This window comes from Phyllostomus discolor, chromosome 1, assembly GCF_004126475.2.
Source record: "Phyllostomus discolor isolate MPI-MPIP mPhyDis1 chromosome 1, mPhyDis1.pri.v3, whole genome shotgun sequence".
Taxonomy (NCBI): Eukaryota; Metazoa; Chordata; class Mammalia; order Chiroptera; family Phyllostomidae; genus Phyllostomus; species Phyllostomus discolor.
The window spans coordinates 155,846,135-155,866,721 of NC_040903.2; the positions used below are offsets into that span (position 1 = coordinate 155,846,135).

The 20,587-nt window shown below is 38.0% G+C and overlaps 1 protein-coding gene and 1 pseudogene across 2 annotated transcripts in view; both read left to right on the top strand.

Moving 5' to 3' along the window:
* The window catches only part of GANC (glucosidase alpha, neutral C), an 86,604-nt gene that overhangs the window by 30,337 nt on the left and 35,680 nt on the right, over positions 1 to 20,587 (top strand). For both annotated transcript variants that reach the window (XR_003684122.2, XM_028507821.2), the window contains exons 8-13: positions 7,505 to 7,562; positions 9,123 to 9,219; positions 10,260 to 10,440; positions 10,670 to 10,823; positions 14,865 to 15,100; positions 20,037 to 20,163. Coding sequence is in view for 1 of the 2 variants with exons in the window: in XM_028507821.2 (XP_028363622.1) it covers positions 7,505 to 7,562; positions 9,123 to 9,219; positions 10,260 to 10,440; positions 10,670 to 10,823; positions 14,865 to 15,100; positions 20,037 to 20,163 (853 nt within the window). In the remaining variant the exon portion in view is untranslated. The remainder of the gene's footprint in view (positions 1 to 7,504; positions 7,563 to 9,122; positions 9,220 to 10,259; positions 10,441 to 10,669; positions 10,824 to 14,864; positions 15,101 to 20,036; positions 20,164 to 20,587) is intronic.
* On the top strand, positions 2,451 to 3,552 carry LOC114491515 (annotated as a pseudogene).

The following is a 20,587-nucleotide window of genomic DNA, read 5'->3' on the forward strand; positions in this document are numbered from 1 at the left end:
CAGTTCTTCTCTTCTTCTACATATGGGTACTTGATAAATGCTCTACTATGTATAAATGGGACCACCTGTCTCTATTGCTCATCTTATCTTCTTGTTGATTCTTTCATTCATTTGTTCACTCATGTATTTATTTGTTTTTTTATAAAACAGGTAATTCTTGAGTGACTGCTTTGTGCCAGCCACAGACACAAAAAGTACTAGGCAAGGGGAGGCAGCAGTAAATAAACAAATCCTGTGTCTTCATGAAACTTAGAATCTATTGGGAAAGACAGACACTAAACAATTGCAAGCCTAAGAAATGTTACAAAAGGGTGTTGTTATAGGAGACTGCAGCAATGAACTTGACCAAGATGAGGGTCAGGAAGGACCTCCTGAGGGAAATAATGTTAAAGCTGAAATTGATGTATGAGGATACAGTAGCTAGTCAAAAAGTTGGGAAAAGCACATTCCAACTAAAGGGAATTGCATATTCAAAGACCTTTAGGTACAAAGAAGCATATTTGAAGAAATTAAATGCATGAATGCAAACATACATAAATATATACTTAATACATATATACATATAACTTTTAGTAGGAGAAAGGACAGCAAAGGAAAGGTTGCTGTGTAACAAGGCTAGAGAGATAGGCAGAGGCATTTCTGAGGAGAGTCTTGTAATAATTCTTTGATTGAATAAATATTTGTTGAGTGCCTGCTCTATGCCAGGCACTTTGCAAATAATTGGTGATATATCATTGAACAAGTCAAATTCCCCTATAATCATGCAAGTTACTTACATTCTTTTAAGTCATGTTTACCTTTTTGGACTTTAACCTAAAAGCAAAGGAAAACTATGGAAAGGTTTAAGGATGCAGAGATATATGTTCTGATTTCTGTTTTTATAAGATTACTTTGGCCAGATTATGGAGAAAGGACATTTTAGAAATCTCCTCATCCAAAGCCACATGTACCTTTAAAGAGGCCCTGAATGATGAGATTTTTTTCCAGTGCAATAAGGACTAATTCTTCCTTTTAAGAACTGATCCATACTGCTGAGTATGACAGAGAATGCTTTCTCACTTCAAACAGAGAAGATAAAAACAACTAAGACATAGTTTTGCCCAGTTTTGTGACAATATGTCAAATCATCTTTTGGGAGACCTCTAACTAAATAGGCTAGATAGCGGTTTTGAGTCATAGAACCCCTTGCAAGAAATCTGATGAAAGCTGTGAGTCATCTCTATAGAAATTTTTCCTATACTCTTAGAGGGAGTTCACAAACTCTAAAGCTCATCCATAGACCCTAGTATAGTAATCCCTTTATTAAGAATTTTGGTGTGGCTAAATAATATGTTACTAAACAGTGAATGGGTCAACAATGAGATCAAAGAAGAAATCAAAAGATACCTTGAGACAAATGAAAATGAACACACAATAAACCAAAACATATGGAACACAACGAATGTAGTGCTAACAGAGAAATTCATAGCAATACAGGCCTGCCTCAAGAAACAAGAAAAAGGTCAAATAAACAATCTAACTTTACATCTAAAGGAACTAGAAAAAGAACCACAAAGCCCAAAGTGAACAGAAGGAAGGAAATAATAAAGGTTAGAGTGAAAAAAAAGACATAGAGACTAAAAAACAATAAAAAAGATCAGTGAAACAAAGAGCTGGTTCTTTGAAAAGATAAACAAGATTGATAAACCTTTAACCAGACTCATAAAGAGAAAAAGAGAAAGGACCCAAATAAATAAAATCAGAAATGAAAGAGGAGAAATAACTGACATCACAGAAATACAGAGATTGTAAGAAAATATTACAAACAACTATATGCCAACAAATTGGACAATGTGGTCAAAATGAGTAAATTCCTAGAAACATATACTCTTCCAAAACTGGGTCAGGAATCAGAAAATCTGAACAGACCAATTACAATGAAATTGAAGCAGTAATCAAAAAACTCCCAGCAAACAAAAGTTCTAGACCAGGTTGCCTCCAAACATTTTACCAAACATTCCAAGAAGAACTAACACCTCTCCTTCTCAAACTATTCACAAAAAAATTCAAGAGGAGGGAAGACATCCAAGCTCTTTTTGTGAAGTTAGCATTATCCTAATTCCAAAACCAGATAAAAACACTACAAAGAAAGAAAATTATAGGCCATTAGCCCTGATGAACATAAATGCAAAAATCTTCAACAAAATATTAGCAAACTGTATCTAGCAATGCATTAAAAAGATCATACACCATGATCAAGTGGGACTGATGCCTGGGATGCAAGGTTGTACAATATCTGCAAATCAATTAACATGATACACCACATAAACCAAATGAAGGATAAAAGTCACATGATCAGGTCAATAGACACAGAAAAAGCATATGATAAAATTCAGCACCTGTTTATGATTTTTTTTAAAGTCAGCAAAGTGGGAATACAGGGAGCATACTTCAACATAATAAAGGCATTTCTCTTAAGATCTGGAAAAAAACAAGGGATGTCCACTATCACCACTCTTATTCAACATAGTAATGCAAGTCCTAGGCACAGCAGACAAGAGGAAGAGATAAAGGCATCAGAATTGAATAGAAAAACATAAAACTGTTACTACTTGCTGAGGACATGATATTGAATTATAGAGAACCCTAAAGACCGCACACCAAAAAACTACTAGAATTAATAAAATTATTCAGTAAAGTAGCTGGATACAAAATTAATATTCAGAAATGGGTGCGTTTTTATATACAGCAGGGGGCAAAGGTAGGTTTACAGTTGTTCATATGAAAAATAATACAATTAATAAATAATAGTACAAGAAAAAACTCTGTGTTTCAGGTACTCATAAATGTAAACCTTCTTTAGCACTACCCTGTACCAATAATGAACTAGAAGAAAGGAAAACTAAGAAACCCATTTAAATTGTACCCCCAAAATTAGGTAAAATACCTAGGACTAAACTTAATCAAGAAGTAAAAGACCTGTACTCAAAAAATTATAAGACACTGAAGAAAAAAATCAAAGATACAAATAAATGGAACCATATACCATGTTTATGGATAGGAAGAATTAACCTCATTAAAATGTCCATACTGCTCTTTCATCAAGGACCTGCCAAGATAGGCAGCTTTTGCACCAAGACCATGAAGAGAGCAGCCCAAATCATCATCAAGAACTACTACATGCACCTGAGCAATGACTCCCACAACAGCAAGTGAATGTTTGTGCAAGGAGATTGCCATTATCCCCAGCAAGAAGCTCTGAAACAATATAGCAGGCCATGTTACATATCTGATGAAGTAGATTCAGAGGGACCCTGGAAGAGTTATCTCCATCAAACTGCAGGAATAGGAGAGAAAAAGGAGAGAGATTTATGTCCCTAGGTCTCAGCCCTGGATCAAGAGATCATTGAAGTTGATCCTGATGCCAAGGAAATGCTGAAGCTCTTGGACTTTTGGTAGTCTGTTCAACCTGCAAGTCACTCAGCCTACAGTTGGGATGAATTTCAAATACCATGTGGAACCATTTGAATCTTTCCGCTATGCTGTAATATTATCAATAAACCACCGATAACCAAAAAAAGGTCCATGTTACCCAAAGTAATCTATAGAGTCAACACAATCCCTGTCAGAATACCACTGGCATATTTTGCAGAACTAGATCAAATAATACAGATATTAATATGAAACCACAAAAAAAACACCCCAGATAGCCCCAGCAATATTGAAAAAGAAAACCAAAGGCAGGGGTATCCCAGTATCTGATATCAAACTATACTACAAGGCCATACTAACCAAAACGGCATGATACTGGCATAAAAACTCACACATAAATCAATGGAACAGAAGAGAGAGAGCCCAGAAATAAACCCACCCAATAGGGTCAATTAATATTTGACAAAGAAGCAAGAATATAAAGTGGGGTAAAGACATACTAGTCAATAAATGGTGCTGGGGAAATAGGAGAGATAGTTGCAAAAAATAAAAATAAAACTAGACCACCATATACAGAAATAAATTCAAAATGGATTAAAGACCTAAATGAAGACTTAAAACCATAAAAATTCTAGAAGAAAACATAGGCAATAAAATGTTTGCCATTTCTCTTAGCTATATTTTTTTGTGATGTATCTCCTCGGGCAAGGGAAACAAAAAATAAACAAATGGGACTACACTAAACTAAAAAGTTTTTGCACAACAAAGAAAACCATAAAAAAAATGAAGAGACAGCCTACAAAATGGGAGAACATATCTTTCAATGATACATCCAATAAGGGGTTAATATCAAAATTTATAAAGAATTCATACTACTCAACACCCTTAAAAACAAACAATTCAATTAAAAATGGGCAGAGGATCTGAATAGACACTTCTCCAGAAAGGACATACAGATGGCCAATAGACGTGCAAAGGTGCTCTACATCACTAATTGTCAGAGACATGCAAATTAAAACCACAATGAGGTATTACCTCACACCTGTCAGAATGGCTATCACCAGTAAATCCACAAACAAGTGCGGGTAAGGATGCTGAGAAAAGGGAACTCTTGTGCACCGTTGGCGGGAATGCAGATTGGTGTAGCCACTGTGGAAAACAGTATGGAGTGTCCTCAAAAAATTAAAAGTGGATTGCCTTATGACCCAGCAATTCCACTTCTGGGGCTTCATACAAAAAAAACCCCACTAATTCAAAAGAATATACACACCCCTGTGTTTATTGCAGTGTTATTTACAATAGTTAAGCTATAGAAGCAACCCAAGTGCCTATCAAAGGACAGTGGATAAAAAAGCTGTGGTACATAGTTGTATACCATGGACTATTACTCAGCCATTAAAAAGAATGAAATCATATTCTTTGGGACAGCATGGATGAAACTAGAGGGTATTATGTTCAGTGAAATTAGAGAAAGACAAATACCATATGATGTCAATGATATGTGGAATCTAAAGAACAAAATAAAACAAGCAAAATTGAAACAGTCTTATAGACACAGAGAGAGAGCTGGTGGTTGCCACAGGGGTGGGGATTTCAGGGACTGGGTTTTTGAAAGATGAGAGGAGGGTTGAGAGGATCGGTGAAAAAGGTGAAGCAATTAAGAAGTACAAATCGGTAGTTGCAGAATAGTCACGGGGATGTAAAGTGCAGCAAAGGGAATATAGTCAATAATATTATAATAATTATGTATGGGTATTTGATTATTGGAGTGATCGCTTAATAAGTTATATAATGTCCAACCACTGGGTTATATACCTAAAACTAACATAATACTGTATGCAACTGTAATTGAAAAACAAAACATTATTTAAAACTAAATAAATGAAAAATATTATGCTGAGTAAAAAGAGAATTCACAAGAAAAACAGAATTCAGGTCTCAGTTTTTAAAAAAGAGGCAAAGAGCTCAGTTTTTAAAAAGAAATATGCATTTCACACACACAATTTTTAATTACTTTATTGTTGTTCAATTACAGTTGTCTGCATTTTCTCCCCACCCCTGCCCCTAACCCCAGAGAAGCCCACCTCCCTCCCTTGGTTCCACCCTCCCCCTTGGTTTTGTCCAGGCGTTCTTTATAGTAGTTCCTGAAAACCCTTTTCCTCAGTGTCCCCTCCCCCCTCCTCTATGGCTATTGTTAGATTGTTCTTCATTTCAATGTCTCTGGTTATATTTTGTTTGCTTCTTTCTTTTGTTGATTATGTTCCAGTTAAAGGTGAGATCATACGGTATTTGTCCCTCATCACCTGGCTTATTTCACTTAGCATAATGCTCTCCAGTTCCATCCATGCTGTTGCAAAGGGTAGGAGCTCCTTCTTTCTCTGTGCTGCATAGAATTCCATTGTGTAAATGTACCATAGTTGTTTGATCCACTTATTTGCTGATGGGCACTTAGGTTTCTTCCAGCACTTGGCTATTATAGATTGTGCTGCTGTGAACATTGGGGTGCATAGGTCCTTTGGATTGGTGTTTCAGGGCTCTTAGGATGTAATCTCAGCAGTGGAATTGCTGGGTCAAAAGGCAGTTCCATTTTTAGTTTTCTGAGGAAATTCCATACTGTTTTCCACAGTGGTTTCAGTTGTTTTACCAGTCTGCAATCCCACCAGCAATGCACTAGGGTTCCCTTTTCTCCACAACCTCTCCAACACTTGTTTGTTGATTTGTTTATGATGGGCATTCTGGCCAGTGTGAGGTGGTATCTCATTGTGTTTTTAATTTTCATCTCTCTGATGGTTAGTGATGCTGAGCATCTTTTCAAATGTCTCCAGGCCCTCTGTATGTCCTCCTTGGAGAAGTGTCTGTTCATGCCTTTTGCCCATTTTTTAATTGGGTTTTTGTCTTCCTGGAGTGGAGTTGCACACACACAATTTTTTTTAACTTTTTCACTCTACTAGAGGATAGGAAACTTTTGTAAAGCTGAAAAAGTTCATAACTCTAGATCAAGAGATTGTGAACCTGAGTGGTTGCCATCCCAGTGGACTTCTCCAGCCAGCAACAGGGACATAGCTAACAGCTGGGCTAATTGAGGCAGGGGGAACATGCCCCTGTCAACCAAAATCTTTACTTGGGCTCCAGAACAGTCCTCAGTTATTGATTCTAAATGTTTTGCCTCACATATTTACAAGAAAAATATCTTACATATGTAAAGACTGCATTTTTCAAAGTGCTTTCACATCATTTTGGCTTCTGTGAAGATATGTCAAATGGTGTGGTAGTTCCTCAAAAAATTAATCATAGAATTACAATATGATTCAGCAATTCCATTTATGAGTATATATTCAGAAGTGGAAGTCAGCATTCAAACAGATATCTGTATGCATATGTTCTTCATAGCAGCATTATTTACAGTAGCCAAAATGTGGAAGCAGTCTGGCAATCTGAGTGTCATTGACAGGTGAATGCATCCACAATATGTGGTACATACATACAGTGGAATATTATTCACCCTTAAAAGGAAGAAAATTCTGACACATACTATAAATGAATGAATCTTGAAAGCATTATACTAAATGAAATAAGCCAGACACAAAAGGACAAATACTGTATTGTTCCACTTACATGAAATATCTAGAGTAGTAGGACTCATAGAGACAGGAAATAGAATAGGAGTTGCCAGGATTTGGTGGGGGTGGAGGGGTGGCAGGAAGAATGGGGAGGTACTGCTTACTGAGTACAGAGGTTCAGTTTGGAAAGACATAAAAGTACTAGAGATGGATGGTGATGATGGTTGCACAACAATGTGAATATTTAATGCTACTTAAAGTGGTTAAAATGATAAGTTTTATTATGTGCATTTTACCACAATAAAAAATATATTCATTGTCAGCTAAAGTTCTTAAGGATGATTACTGACATTTATATAGGATACAGATCTAATTTGTTAAATATACTGACATTACAAACTGGTCTTAAAAGATGAACTCATTTTTTCAGCCTAATTTTTTACTAATCCAAATAAAATGTACTATCATGGTAATCAAATTTGTTGCAATGTATAAGCTTAATTTGCTCCCCCTTTTTCTGTGTGTGCCAACAGGAAAATCTGGGCCTGTGGGAGGAGAAATTCAGAAAATTTGTGGATGTCAAAGTTAATGGTAAAGTTGAAACTGGTGTAGTGCTAAAACAGATCTTTCCAAAATACTAAATATCTCTATCCAAAGTCCCTGGATCTTTGGTATCTAAACAAGTAACTTCTGTAAGATGAACAGAAATCTCAGATTTAAGTCCCCTATTTTTCAATAATGCCTTGCAACCAAGAAATAATGATTATATGCCTTTTGTGGGATGTGTAAAAGAAGTATCAGCCTCACAGAGGGGCCTAGATCAACACACTGTTTGCACTATCCAGTATTTCAGATAGCTGCAAATTCCACATTCTGTTTTTATGAGAATCAAGTGATGAGAAAACAAGTTCTAGAGCTCATCAGCCCCAGCATTCCAAGCCAGTGGTTCTCAACTTTTTCTGGGCCTCCCCATCATTCACATGAGTATCACATGCCCATCTGTGACATTTCTCCTTGGGCTTAGTGATGGGTGTACGTATGTGGAGCTAGTATCTTTATGAGGTACCTTTCAGATACTTGGGGCTTATGTAGTTGGAAGAAATACATTCTTCCTTCATCCTCCCTACGCTATAGAATGACAGACCCTCCCTAATTCCTTGAGAATCCGTCATCTAGCATCTAAAACTATAGCTTAGTATTGGATCAGAACTGACAGCGTGCCCAACATTTATAAGCAAGGGGACCCTCAGACTTCTTTCTGTAATGTAATCCTTATCTTTTCTATGGCACCTTCATTCCAAAAACTCCTTCAAATAAGAATCATTGGAGGTCAAATACTTTAACCTAAGTATGAGTTTAAGGCTATGTGATCTCTCCAGTTGGTTTCATTTTTCCATATCTCTAAAATAATTGTTAAATAAAGGACTTTGTCTGATTAAAGGAAATTTATATGTTTACAATCACAGGGTATTTTGAGGAGCCAGAATATAGTATAGTCCCTGGACACAGTAAAAATAAACAATCAGGCAGAAGACACCTACTCTTTCATCTGACAAAAATTAAAATTGCTCATGCCCTTTGCTTCCTAAAACAAAAAGTATATATTTTAGAAAAGTTTAGATTTAAAAAATCTAAAACTTTGTAGCCATATTTTACCGATAGAAAAGCTATTTACTATAAATGAGGACACAACCCTGGCTGGTGTGTCTCAGCAGATTGAGCGCCAGACTGCAAACCAAAGGGTCGCTGGTTTGATTCTCAGTCAGGATACATGCCTGGGTTGTGGGCCAGGTCCTCAGTAGAGGGCACATGAGAGACAACCACATAGTGATGTTTTTCTCCCTCGCTTCCCCACTCTAAAAATAAATAAATAAAATAATAAATAAATAAATAAGGACAAAGAGAGATTCCACACGTAGTTAGGTGAACATAATAAGTGACCAGAACTTTGCCTTTTGCATTTTTGTAGCCCCACAGTACCTGAATATAGCATCTTACAGAGATGCTGACACACACGGGATTTACTGATTGATCAGGGAAAGCTCAGATCTCTACATCTCTAGTCATCTTGCTACACTCATAATTAACTGAATTTCTTTCATTGATTGTCCACTGAGAAGCAAAACTCAGTCAGTATCCTGGTCCCTGCAGGTCCTGCCTCCATTGGTTTGGATTTCTCCTTGCATGGATTTGAGCATCTCTATGGAATCCCACAACATGCAGAATCACACCAACTTAAAAATACTGGGTAAAGTGAAAACCAAAGTTTTTATTGGAAAGGCAAATATGTGAGATGTCTGAACCAGTGCTAGCTAATATGTGCCTGGCTCTTCCTCCTTGATATTGCCTATAGATCTTTAAGAATTTTCTTTGATCACTCAAAGCAGTGGTTTTCAATTTTTATTTTATTTTTGGCAAAAGTTAGATAATTATAAAAAGTTAGAGAATTATAAAAAACTGTGGTGCTGAACCTAAAAATATAAAGGAAGTAAAAATATAGAACTGCTGTGGCTGAAATGGTGGGAAGACTCTCTTTACACCGCTTCCTGGGTTTTGCTTTCGCCTCTCAAGGTCTTTCTGTGACACCCTGGGAGAATGCACTGTGAAAAACATTGACCTAGAAAAAGGCTTTTACCAAAAATGACAGTGAGCCAGATAGTGGAAAAGTGTGGCATTTCATATCACCCTTGAGTCCCTCAGGGAGATCATTCAGACTAACACTACTGACAAATAAATGCTACAGACATAGGACTACCTTGAAGCAAAACCAACAAGAAACAGAGTCTGATCGAATTTTCCAGGTGCAGATGCTGTTTACAAGACAGAAGCATAGTGACAAGTGCCTCAGAGACCGTGCTGTTCTCACACCAGCCTGAGCTCTGTGCTCCCTTCCCCAATTCAGGTCCTGATTTTTTCCCTACTCAGCACTGTGTCAGCATGTTAAGACAGTATCATTTTGTTTAAGCAACAGATAAACACTCACAAAATTTGTCAAAGATACATATTGTGTGTATGTTATTGTAGAGGATCCACAGGAAACAATCTTAACCTCACAAGCAATATTCAGAAAAGATGAGAGCATGTATGTCAATTGTCCATTGAGAGGTGAGCAAAAGAATCAAAGGAGAAGGATCCTAACCACCCAGGTTGGATCAGAAACTTTTAGGAAAGTGGTAAAGTTGAGCCTTGAAAGATGCATAGGATCCAAGTGCAGGAGCGAATGGAGCAATACTGTTCATTAAAAATATATTTGTGATAGGAATTGATAGTCCTTCTTGTGTGTTTCAGCGATGGGGATGCTTATCGTCTTTATAACCTGGATGTCTATGGATATAAAATACATAACAAAATGGGCATTTATGGTTCAATACCTTATCTCTTGGCCCACAAACTGGGCAGGACTTTTGGCATTTTTTGGCTGAATTCCTCAGAAACACTGGTGGAGATCAACACAGAGCCTGCAGGAAAGGTAAGCTACGGACCATGGTTATGTATCACACTTAACAAAAGACTCAGAAGTAGTAAGGTGTAGTCATAGCTCTGGGCTTTGTAGTGGCAGTTCTCTGCCACCAGTCTTTGCAGTATAATCAGTGTATGTTAATAACATAGTACACAAGGAACAGACTGTTACTCCCATACGGATGGCTGTTGTAGAGTAGAGGGAAGTTTTTCAAACATTCATTCTATTTCTTTTCCAGGACACAGTGACCCAGATGGGCCCAGTTGCTGCCAAACAAAAGGACAGCTCTCGAACCAATGTACGTTGGATGTCAGAGAGTGGGATTATTGATGTTTTTCTGCTGACAGGGCCTACACCTTCGGATGTCTTCAAACAGTACTCGTCCCTTACAGGTACTTGCATGTGGAAGTGCCCACTATCCCATGTGTCATAACTGTAAATTGATATTTATTGCACACCATATAGAATTCATAAACAACTTGCTCAAACTTTTTAAGAACCAAGCATTTCTTTTCTTACCCTCACTCCATCCAACTTGGTGAGAACTTGCCATTCTCTCATCCGTATACTTGCTTTCTGCCTTCTTTGGAGCCTTTAACCCCTAGGCTTTCTCTACCTTTATCTCAGAGGACCAGTATCCCAGCCTTTTCTGTGTTCTCTTTGCTATTAAAATATACCACTGACTTTAGCTCTAAAGCATTTTATCTTTAAAATGTATGACATTTCTGCACCTCAGTTGGTGCAGAAAAAGCATTTGACAAAATAGAATACTATTTCATAATAAAAATACTCAGACTAAAAATAGAAGGAGACTTTCTCAACATGACAAAAAGCATTTATGAAAAATCCACAGCTAACATTTTATTTAATGGTGAAAGGCTGCAGGCATGCCCTAATTTCAGGAATAAGACAAGACTGCCCATTTTCACCGCTGCTATTTAACATTATACCAGAAGTTCCAGCCAGAGCAATTACACTAGAAAAGAAATAAAAGGCATCCAAATTGGAAAGAAAGAAATACAATTATTTCTATTTGCAGATAGTATGATCCTGTATGTTTGAAAATCCAAAAGAATCCACATAAAAACTAGTAGAGCTAATAAATAAATTTACCATAGTTGCAGGGTACAAGATCAACACACAAAATCTGTTGCATTTTTATACACCAGCAATGAACAATCTAAAAGAGAAATGGAAGAAATAATTTCATTTACAATACCACCCAAAAGAATAAAATACCTAGGAATAAATTTAACCAAAGAGGTGGAAGACTTGTATACTGAAAAATACAAAATATTCCTGAAAGGAATTAAAGAAGTCCCAAATAAATGGAAATATACCCCATGTTCATGCATTGGAAGACTTAATAGTGTTAATATGGCAATACTACTGAAAACAATCTATAGATTCATTGTAATCCCTAGCAAAATTTCAGCAGCCATTTTTAAAGAAATGGAAAAGCTGATCTTCAAAGTCACATGGAATTACAAAGGACCCTGAATAGCCAAACAATCCCCCCAAAAAGAAAAAAAAGTTCAAGGACTCATACGTCCCACTTTTGAAAATTACTACAATGTTAAAGTCATCCAAATAGTATGGTATGGCATACGAATAGACATATAGTCCAGTGGAAAAGGATTAAAGGCTAGGAGTAAACCCATACATCTCTGGCCAACTGATTTTCAACAAAGGTTCTTGACCATTCAATAGGAAAAAAAATCATCTCTTAAACACATACTATTGGAACAACTGGATATCCACATGGAAAAGAATGAAGTTGGAACCTTACCTCACACCATACACAAAAGAGTAACTCAAAATGGATCTACATAAGTAAAAGAGCTAATGACATAAAACTCTTAGAAGAAAATAGGCTTGACCTTGGATTTGGCAACAGCTTCTTAGATATGACAATAAAATCATGAGCAAAACAAGAAAAAAATGGATAAGTTGGACTTTGTTGAAATTTAAAAATTTTGAAGTGAAAAGGCAACCTATGGAATTGGAGAAATATTTGCAAATCATATATTTGATAAGGATCTAGTATCCAGAGTATATAAAAAACTCTTACAGCTCAATAACAAAAGGACAACCCAATTCTAAAATGGGCAAAGACTTAAATAGACATTCCTCCAAAGAAGATACAGAAATGAATTACCAAGCATGTGAAAGGACGCTCAACACCATTAGTCATTAGGAAAATGAAAAGTAATGTTATACCATTTCCTATGCTCTATCAAAAACTGGAAAATAGTAAGTGTTGATAGGATATGGAAAAGTTAAAACCTCATACATTGCTGGAGGAATGTAAAATTGTTCAGCTGCTGTAGAAATAATTTGGCAGTTCCTCAAAAAGCTAAATATAGAATTACCATATTACCTAGTGTGATGGTTAATTTTATGTGTCAACTTGCCTAGGCCATGTACCCAGATTAAACAACAGTCTAGATGTCACTATGAAGGTATATTTAGATAAGATTAACAGTTAAATCAGTTTGAGTAAAACAGGTTACTTGCCATAATGTAGATGTGTTTCATCTAATCATTTAAAAAAGTCTTAAGAGGAAAGGACTGAGGTACCCTAAAGGAATATCCAGATTGCCTTCATACCCAAGCTGCAACTTTAGTTCCTCCTTGGGTCTCCAGCCATCAGCCAACCCGCCAAAATTCAGAGTTGCCAGCTGCCACAATTACATGAATCAGTTCCTTAAAACCAACCAATCATTCTCAGGTCTGTCTGGAAAAATTCCAGCCATTGTTAATATAACAAGAATAGTTTGCACAACATTGATGTAACCTGGCAGCCAAGGAGAGTGGCCTGGAATGCTCATGTGTGAACAGTGATAACTTCACTGGACTAGTCAGTGGGGTGGTAGATGCCCTTGAGTGAGCATGTGTACTGTGTAGCTGTCACATTGAAAATGACAGAGTGAGTAGAGCAATGAATCTGCATCAGATTTTGCGTTAAGCCTGAACATTCCTCTGCAGAAGCTATTCAGATGATTCAGAAGGCTGCAGCAATGGTCAACTGGTGATTGGCAGCTTCGTGATGACAAGTGACAGCCCTACTACATTCTTCTCTTCCATTTTCTCTTTCTACTCTACAGATTTAATAAGCTTCCTTCCCATTTTTGTCTATTTTCTGAGCAATTTTCTCAATTTTATCTTCTAGGCCTTCCACTTATGCTATCGTACTTCTAATTTCTAACAAACTGATTTCATTCCTTGTTTCTAATATCTTATATTTGTTCTATGCTATCTTAGTTTTATTTCATGGGTATCATGTCTTTTGGCATCTCCCTGGAGATACTAGTGTTAATGCTTTGATGTTTCCTTTGGTTCCTTATATTGTCCTTTCTCAGAATTGTTTTATTCTATTTCTTTATATGAGTCCCTTCTAATTTTGGATGCTTTACTCAGATGGGTGACCCTTGGATATCCATAAGAATAAGGCTGTACCCTGGAAGCTCTGCATGCCTGATGAGTCTTACACTAGCGTTGGGAATGGGGGGAAGAATTCTCCTGTCTATACCTATTCTGGCAGCAGGGATGAGGCCTTCTCATCAGTGGTCCCCTCACGAGCACTCCAGGGAGAACATCCCTGGCTTTGCTCAACACTTCTGCTGGCTGCCTTCCAGAATTTTGTTCTCTTTGTTCTTGTGGCTTTGTTTTTTCTTTTTTTTTTTTCCTTCTGATTTTAGTGGGACCTTAGAAGGGGGAAAAGATCATGTAAGTGGTTGACCAGAAGTTCTCCATGTTATCAGTAAATGTTTTGATAATTTCCTGACAGTTCTTCCTGTCTTCATTCTCTCCCTTCAAGTCAGTCTCAACTCTGCTCCCTACTAATTTTTCTAAAACATGTATCTGCTAAGGCTACAACTTGCCAAACTTTAGCTAACTTCCCATAAGAGAAGATTTAGAATTCCTAGCCTGAACTACAGGGCCCTTTACAAACCAGTCCTCTCCAATTTCATCTTCTCACCACCTTGGAATATTTATTTTTTCCTAAGCTTATCATGTTTCTCTGCTCTGTGTCTTTTCTATTTCCTGCGCCTAAAGCTCTATCCATTCTTCCTGTCTGGTGTACTCCTACTTATTCTTCAAAGTCCAAACCAAGTGTTATTACATCTTTGAGGCCTTTCAAGACTCCACATTTTGCCGCAGGTTGAATTTATTAACTTTTCTTATTTCCACAGCACTAGGCTGATACCTTTAACATAGCACTTATACCTCAGAGCAGAGCTGTTCATTCACATGCCCACCTCTTCAGCCAACTTGTCACTTTCTTGAGGGTAGGCATTATGCTCTCTTCTCCTGGATAGTCTAAGTACCAAGCTGGGAGCTTGGACCCTGTAGGCACTTAGGAAGTGTTTATCAAATGTAGAATTATCATTGTGGTGGTAGTTGGCCCCATTGCTGTCCTCCTTTTTTAGGCACACAAGCCATGCCCCCACTCTTTTCCTTGGGGTACCATCAGTGTCGCTGGAACTATGAAGATGAGCAGGATGTAAAGGCAGTGGATGCAGGATTTGATAAACATGACATTCCCTATGATGTCATGTGGCTGGACATAGAGCACACCGAGGGCAAAAGGTATTTCACCTGGGACAAGAAAAGATTTCCAAACCCCAAAAAGATGCAAGCGCTGCTCCAAAACAAAAAACGTAAGGTAAAATAAACCAACATTTCTGATCCTTTTAATTACAATCACTTTTTAAAACTTGCTTTGGCACATTTTTGGAGATTTATCTGATTTTTAAAATTTCCGTGAAAATAGTACCTTCAAATGTAACCGAAACTGTGATAACAGAAAAACAGGGGGGTAAGGTGGTGCCACCACCTGTTCCTGCCTTAGCTGTCTAGGTCTCCATAGAGATGAAGGGGCCTAGTATTCAGGCTCATTTGTTGTGGCACCTTGTAGTATTGTGATGGATCCCCCCAACCCATGCAAAATTTGGTTTTGGTGTCGATATTGATGAAATCACACTGGTATCAAGATTAATTAATCACATAATATGAGCTGGGAAAGGACACTGGCTCAGCTTTTACCATGATTAGAGTTAGAATCCACTGGGGTGGATTCCTGTGCATGTGCCAGGGCTTGTGTGGGTTGAACTTTCTGCTGGCATCAAAGGAGGGGGCCTTAGGGCTTTCTTTGTCAACATGCACAGATGTAGGAAGAAAAGGTAAGGGGGAGTGGTTGGGCTTGAATGCTCTTAACAGTCCAGCAAAAAGAGAGTGGATTATTTTTATCCTTGCCCAAGGGCATTTTTAAATTGCTTTTTAGAGAGAGAGGAAGGGAGAGAGAGAAACATTAATGAGAGAGAAGCATCAATTGGTTGCCTCCTATACATGCATGGACTAGGATTGATATGTGCTTGGACCAGGGACTGAACCTGCAACCTAGATATGAGCCCTGACCAGGAATTGAACCCATGACCTTTAGGTTATGGATGACATTCCAACCAACTGAGCCACACTGGCTAGGGCCAGAGTTGACTTCCCATTACCCCATTTTCCCCCACATGCTTCCCTGATGGATTCCACCTGTCAGTCTGGCCATGGAAAGAACTAAAGCAGAAGATAGGGAGGAGAAAATATACTGGAAAGTGTGTAATGCAAGGGTGTTGGTGGTGGTAACAGCAGTGATGAAAAGAGGGAGAGAGAGAAGAAAATGAAGAAAGGAGAGAAAGGGGGGACCCTGTACATATCATGTAAGTGGATCTCTGCACTCCCTCTTCCTGGGATTAAAGTTGCCTTTTCAATCCATTCCCTTAATCCCCAGACCTTTCACAAGTGGCCAGAACCAATCTTGTTAAATCCTAACCTCCCAATGAATGAATAACTACCATTTATCCAGCACTGATTATGACCCAAAGAGTATGATAAAACACACTATTCCATCCAGTCATCACAAAGTTTAAGATAGGTTTTGTTACCCCATCTTTCAGAAGAAGAAACTGGTGCTTAGGATGGTTTTGTATTTTGCACAAAGGCACACATGGAACTAAGTAGCAAGGCAAGAATCTGCACCCTGATTGGCCTGATTCCAGAAGCTATGTCCTTATAAGCAGTTATTTATCAAAGTCCTTGAATGTTCAAGATACTGTGCTGAAGATGAAGGGAATGTGGACATGAGCTCCTTGGGGGGTCTTACAGTGAGTGGGGGAAATGCAAGTGTATAACAGCTGCAATACTGGACAGTAACATAACGGCCAAAGAAAGGCCAGGATGGTAGGTGGGCCAAGAGAAAGAAGGTTGCATCTTGCTGGCCTCGAGCAATGATGTGCACATTTTAGATAAGCCCTGAAGGATGAGTCTCCAGTGGAGAAGAGGGGGAGAGGAAAGAGGGTGGTGCAGCAAGAGGCTGGAAACCCAGGGGCATTTGGAAAGCAGTTCACAGGCTGGTTTGACAGGAAAACAAGGCATGGGCAAGGTTTGAGTAGTGGGGAATCTGACCTTGTTATAGGCTGTTTGTATATATTTGAAGACATTAAAAGTTTCTGAATGAGGGATTAATATACAGTATGTATGAACTCCTACAACTCCACAACCAAAAAACAAACAACCCAATTATAAATTAGAAAAAGGACTTGATATTTCTTCAAAGAAGATGTACAAATCCAAGAAGCATATGAAAAGGTGTTCAGCCCTGGCCAGGTGGTTTGGTAGGTTGGAGCATCATCCTGTACACCAAAGGGTTGTGAATTTGATTCCTGGTCATGGCACATACCTAGGTTGCTGGTTCAATCCTTGGGTGCATATGGGAGGCAATAAATCGATGTTTTTCTTTCTCTTCCTCTCTCTCTAAAAACCAATAAACATATCCTCTGGTGAGGATTAAAAAAATGTTCATTACCACTAATCATTAGGGAAATGCCAGTCAAAACCACAATGAGATACTACTTCATACCATTAAGATGGCTACTACAAAAAAACAACAACAACAGAATATAACAAGTGTTGGTGAGGATATACAGAAATTGGAATACTTGTGCACCAATGGTGGGAATGTAAAAGGTGTATCCTCTATGGAAAACAGTATGGCAGTTCATCAAAAAGTTAAAAATAAAATTACTGCATGATTCTTCAGTCCTACTCATGAGTATAAACCCAAAGAATCAAAAGCAGGGTCCTGAGCAGAAATTTTTATACCTGTGTTCATATTAGCATTATACACAGACAATAGCCAAAAGGTAGAAGCAACCCAAATATCCATCAACACATGAATAGATAAATAAAATGTGGCATATACATACAAAGGAATATCATTTAGTCTTAAAAAGGAAGACATTCCTTACACATGCTACACCATGAATGACCATGAGGACATTATGCTAAGTTAAATATGCCAATCAACAAAAGAGAAATACTGTGTGATTTTACTAATCTGTAAAACCTGGAGGAGTCAAAATCAGAGACAGATAGAAGAATGGTGATTGCTAGGGAGTGAGGGGAGAAGGGAATGTTCTTTAAGGAGTCTGGAGCTTCAGTTTTGCAAGATTTTTTTCTGGACATTAACTGTACAAGAACGTGAATGTATATAACACTACTGAACTGTACACTTAAAAAGGATGAAGGTGGTAAATTTTATGTAATGTACACTTTACAACAATTAAACATTTAAAAATAAAAATTTTTCAGCAATGGAAAATTAAACTTTAGTATGCAGAATAGTGTGGGGGGTCTTTGTCCAGCAGAGTTCCCCTGGCTGCCGCAGATGAGAATAAGTCTACCGAGATATGATCTGCTTGGGGAGGAAAGACTGACCAGTCTCTCAGAGGAGAAAGGTCTTTTGCCTCTCTCTCAATGGGCTTTTATTGAGTTAGCTTGCATAGGGATGCATATCAAAGAAAGGAGATATGGTTTACAGATAACATTTCTGGGATCATGGGGTCCTTTTGAGTCAGAGTCTGGTAGACAGGGTAATGCCAGTCAACTGTAAAACCTTAGGAAACAAACTTATTTTGTGCTTGGACCCTTAACACTTAAATTGAGGACCTTCTTAGCAAAGCAGGTTTCACAAGACTTTATGCATTCTTTCATAGGCCTGAATGCCCCTGCCAGGATGCCCACTCCAGCACAGGGCCATGCCCACCTCCAGCATTGTTTTGGGCTTAAGTCAGGTGGGGAAGTAAGGCAGCCTAGAGATTAGGAGACTTCTTACAGATAGACTGAGGACTCAGGCTATGATAAAGATGAGGGGTGATGCCTTTTGTCCCTCCTCCACAATCCCCTAAATCCTTCCCTGATGGCCCCTTTGTGACTGTGTCTGTCTTAGGTTGTTCCTCCCTTGAGAAATCTTACCTGTCATTGACTATCCAGCCATCCTCCAGGGGCCAAGCAGGGTCAAGTAAAGGGGGCAGAGGTTGTGCCCCTGCCGGGAAGATAAGTTTTGTCTCTTTAGTGGCTTTTGGTCCCTAGGTCTCCCAGCTGTGGGGCCTTTTTACCTGTTGGTGAGGTTACAGATTCTGAAACCAGGCAGGATGGTTTCCACCGAATAGATTTGAATAAATATGAGGACGGATAATTAGAAGATTGTTCTAATCAAATGAAATGGTTTTGGGGCCCTAAACTAGGCAAAGAGAATGGTGTTAGAAAGGCCAGGAGCAATGCTAGAGAGAGCTGTGATCACAGCTTTTCTCAGAACTTCTTCCTCATTTGAGTTTGGGGTTTGGGGTTTTTGTTTGTTTTTAACATGCTATTTGGTTTTCTTTAATGTTTGCTTTGTCAGTGTTATCTTAGCCTCAAGATGTCTAGGAAGCAGAGACCTTGCCTACTTAACCCTTTATGTATACTACCCAGCACTGCAGACAGATAGAAGGTTAATAAATATTGGTTGGCCAAAGAGTTGGTTCATTTTTTTTCCCATAAGATGGCTCTAGTAGCAGTTAGTTGTCTTTAACTTCATTTGAAACAATTTTGTTATTGTATTGTGACAGCTGTCATATCAGTATGCATTTTTTAAAAACTTATCAAAATTGGTGAATTTTTGTGTAGCCATTTTAATATTGAATATGGAAGAAAATATGCAACATTTTTGGCATATTATGCTTTATTATTTCAAGAAATGTAAAAACAATGGAAATGCAAAAAACAGTCTATGTAATATATGGAGGTGCTATAACTGATTGAACATGTCAAGTGGTTTGAGAAGTTTTATGCTGGAGATTTCTTGCTGGATGATGCTCCAAGGTGTGGTAGGCCAGTTGAAGTTGATAGTGATCAAATTGACACATTACTGAGAACAATCAACATTCTATCATGTGGGAGATAGCCAACATACTCAAAATAATCCAGATCAATAAAGTTACTGGTGAAAATGAAAAATGTATCTTATTTTACAGGAAAAACTAAGTGGGCTTTTTGGCCAACCCAATACTATTTTTAAAACATGTATTGCATTAGGCAGCAGTAACTATAAAGGAGCATTGGCCTGTTTTGACATCAATTTATATTTCTGTAAGCACATGAAATGTTTCAATACTACTAGTAGAGGTTTGTGAATAAAATTTGAACCCAAGAACTGTGATAAAAACATACAATGAACATAATGGCTCATATGAAACTGATGAGATCTTCAAAGCTTTCTGTCTTCCTGACAGCTTGTGGTCATCAGTGACCCCCACATCAAGATTGATCCTGACTACTCAGTGTATGCTAAGGCCAAAGAACAGGGCTTCTTTGTGAAGAATCATGAAGGAGGAGACTTTGAAGGGATATGCTGGCCGGGTAAGATGTTATTATATATACTTAGGTCTCTTGTTCAGTTCCAATTATTGAAGGTTTTAAAGCCATTGTTCTTATTCCTTGTAGATGTCTCTTGCTACATTTTAAGCACCTTTAAGGAAGAGATGATATTGCTGTTTTATATCTTTCAGAACACCTGATACAGTGTACTTTGTATAATTTATCAGTCAATGAGTGAATGAAACATAGGGAAGCAAACCTCAGTGATATGCTATTTCTCTAAGCAAATAAAAATGAAAAGCCAGGGAGTGAATGGAGAGGGGGACAAAGAAAAAGAGCCCACAATGTCTCTCCTTGCCATTCCTCTTTGCCCTGTCAGCCCATTCTTTGACTTCCCAGACGTTCATGAGTAACCTCAGCTGCCTCTGGCAACTCTGGATTCTTTATTTGAGAAATTATTAGTTTA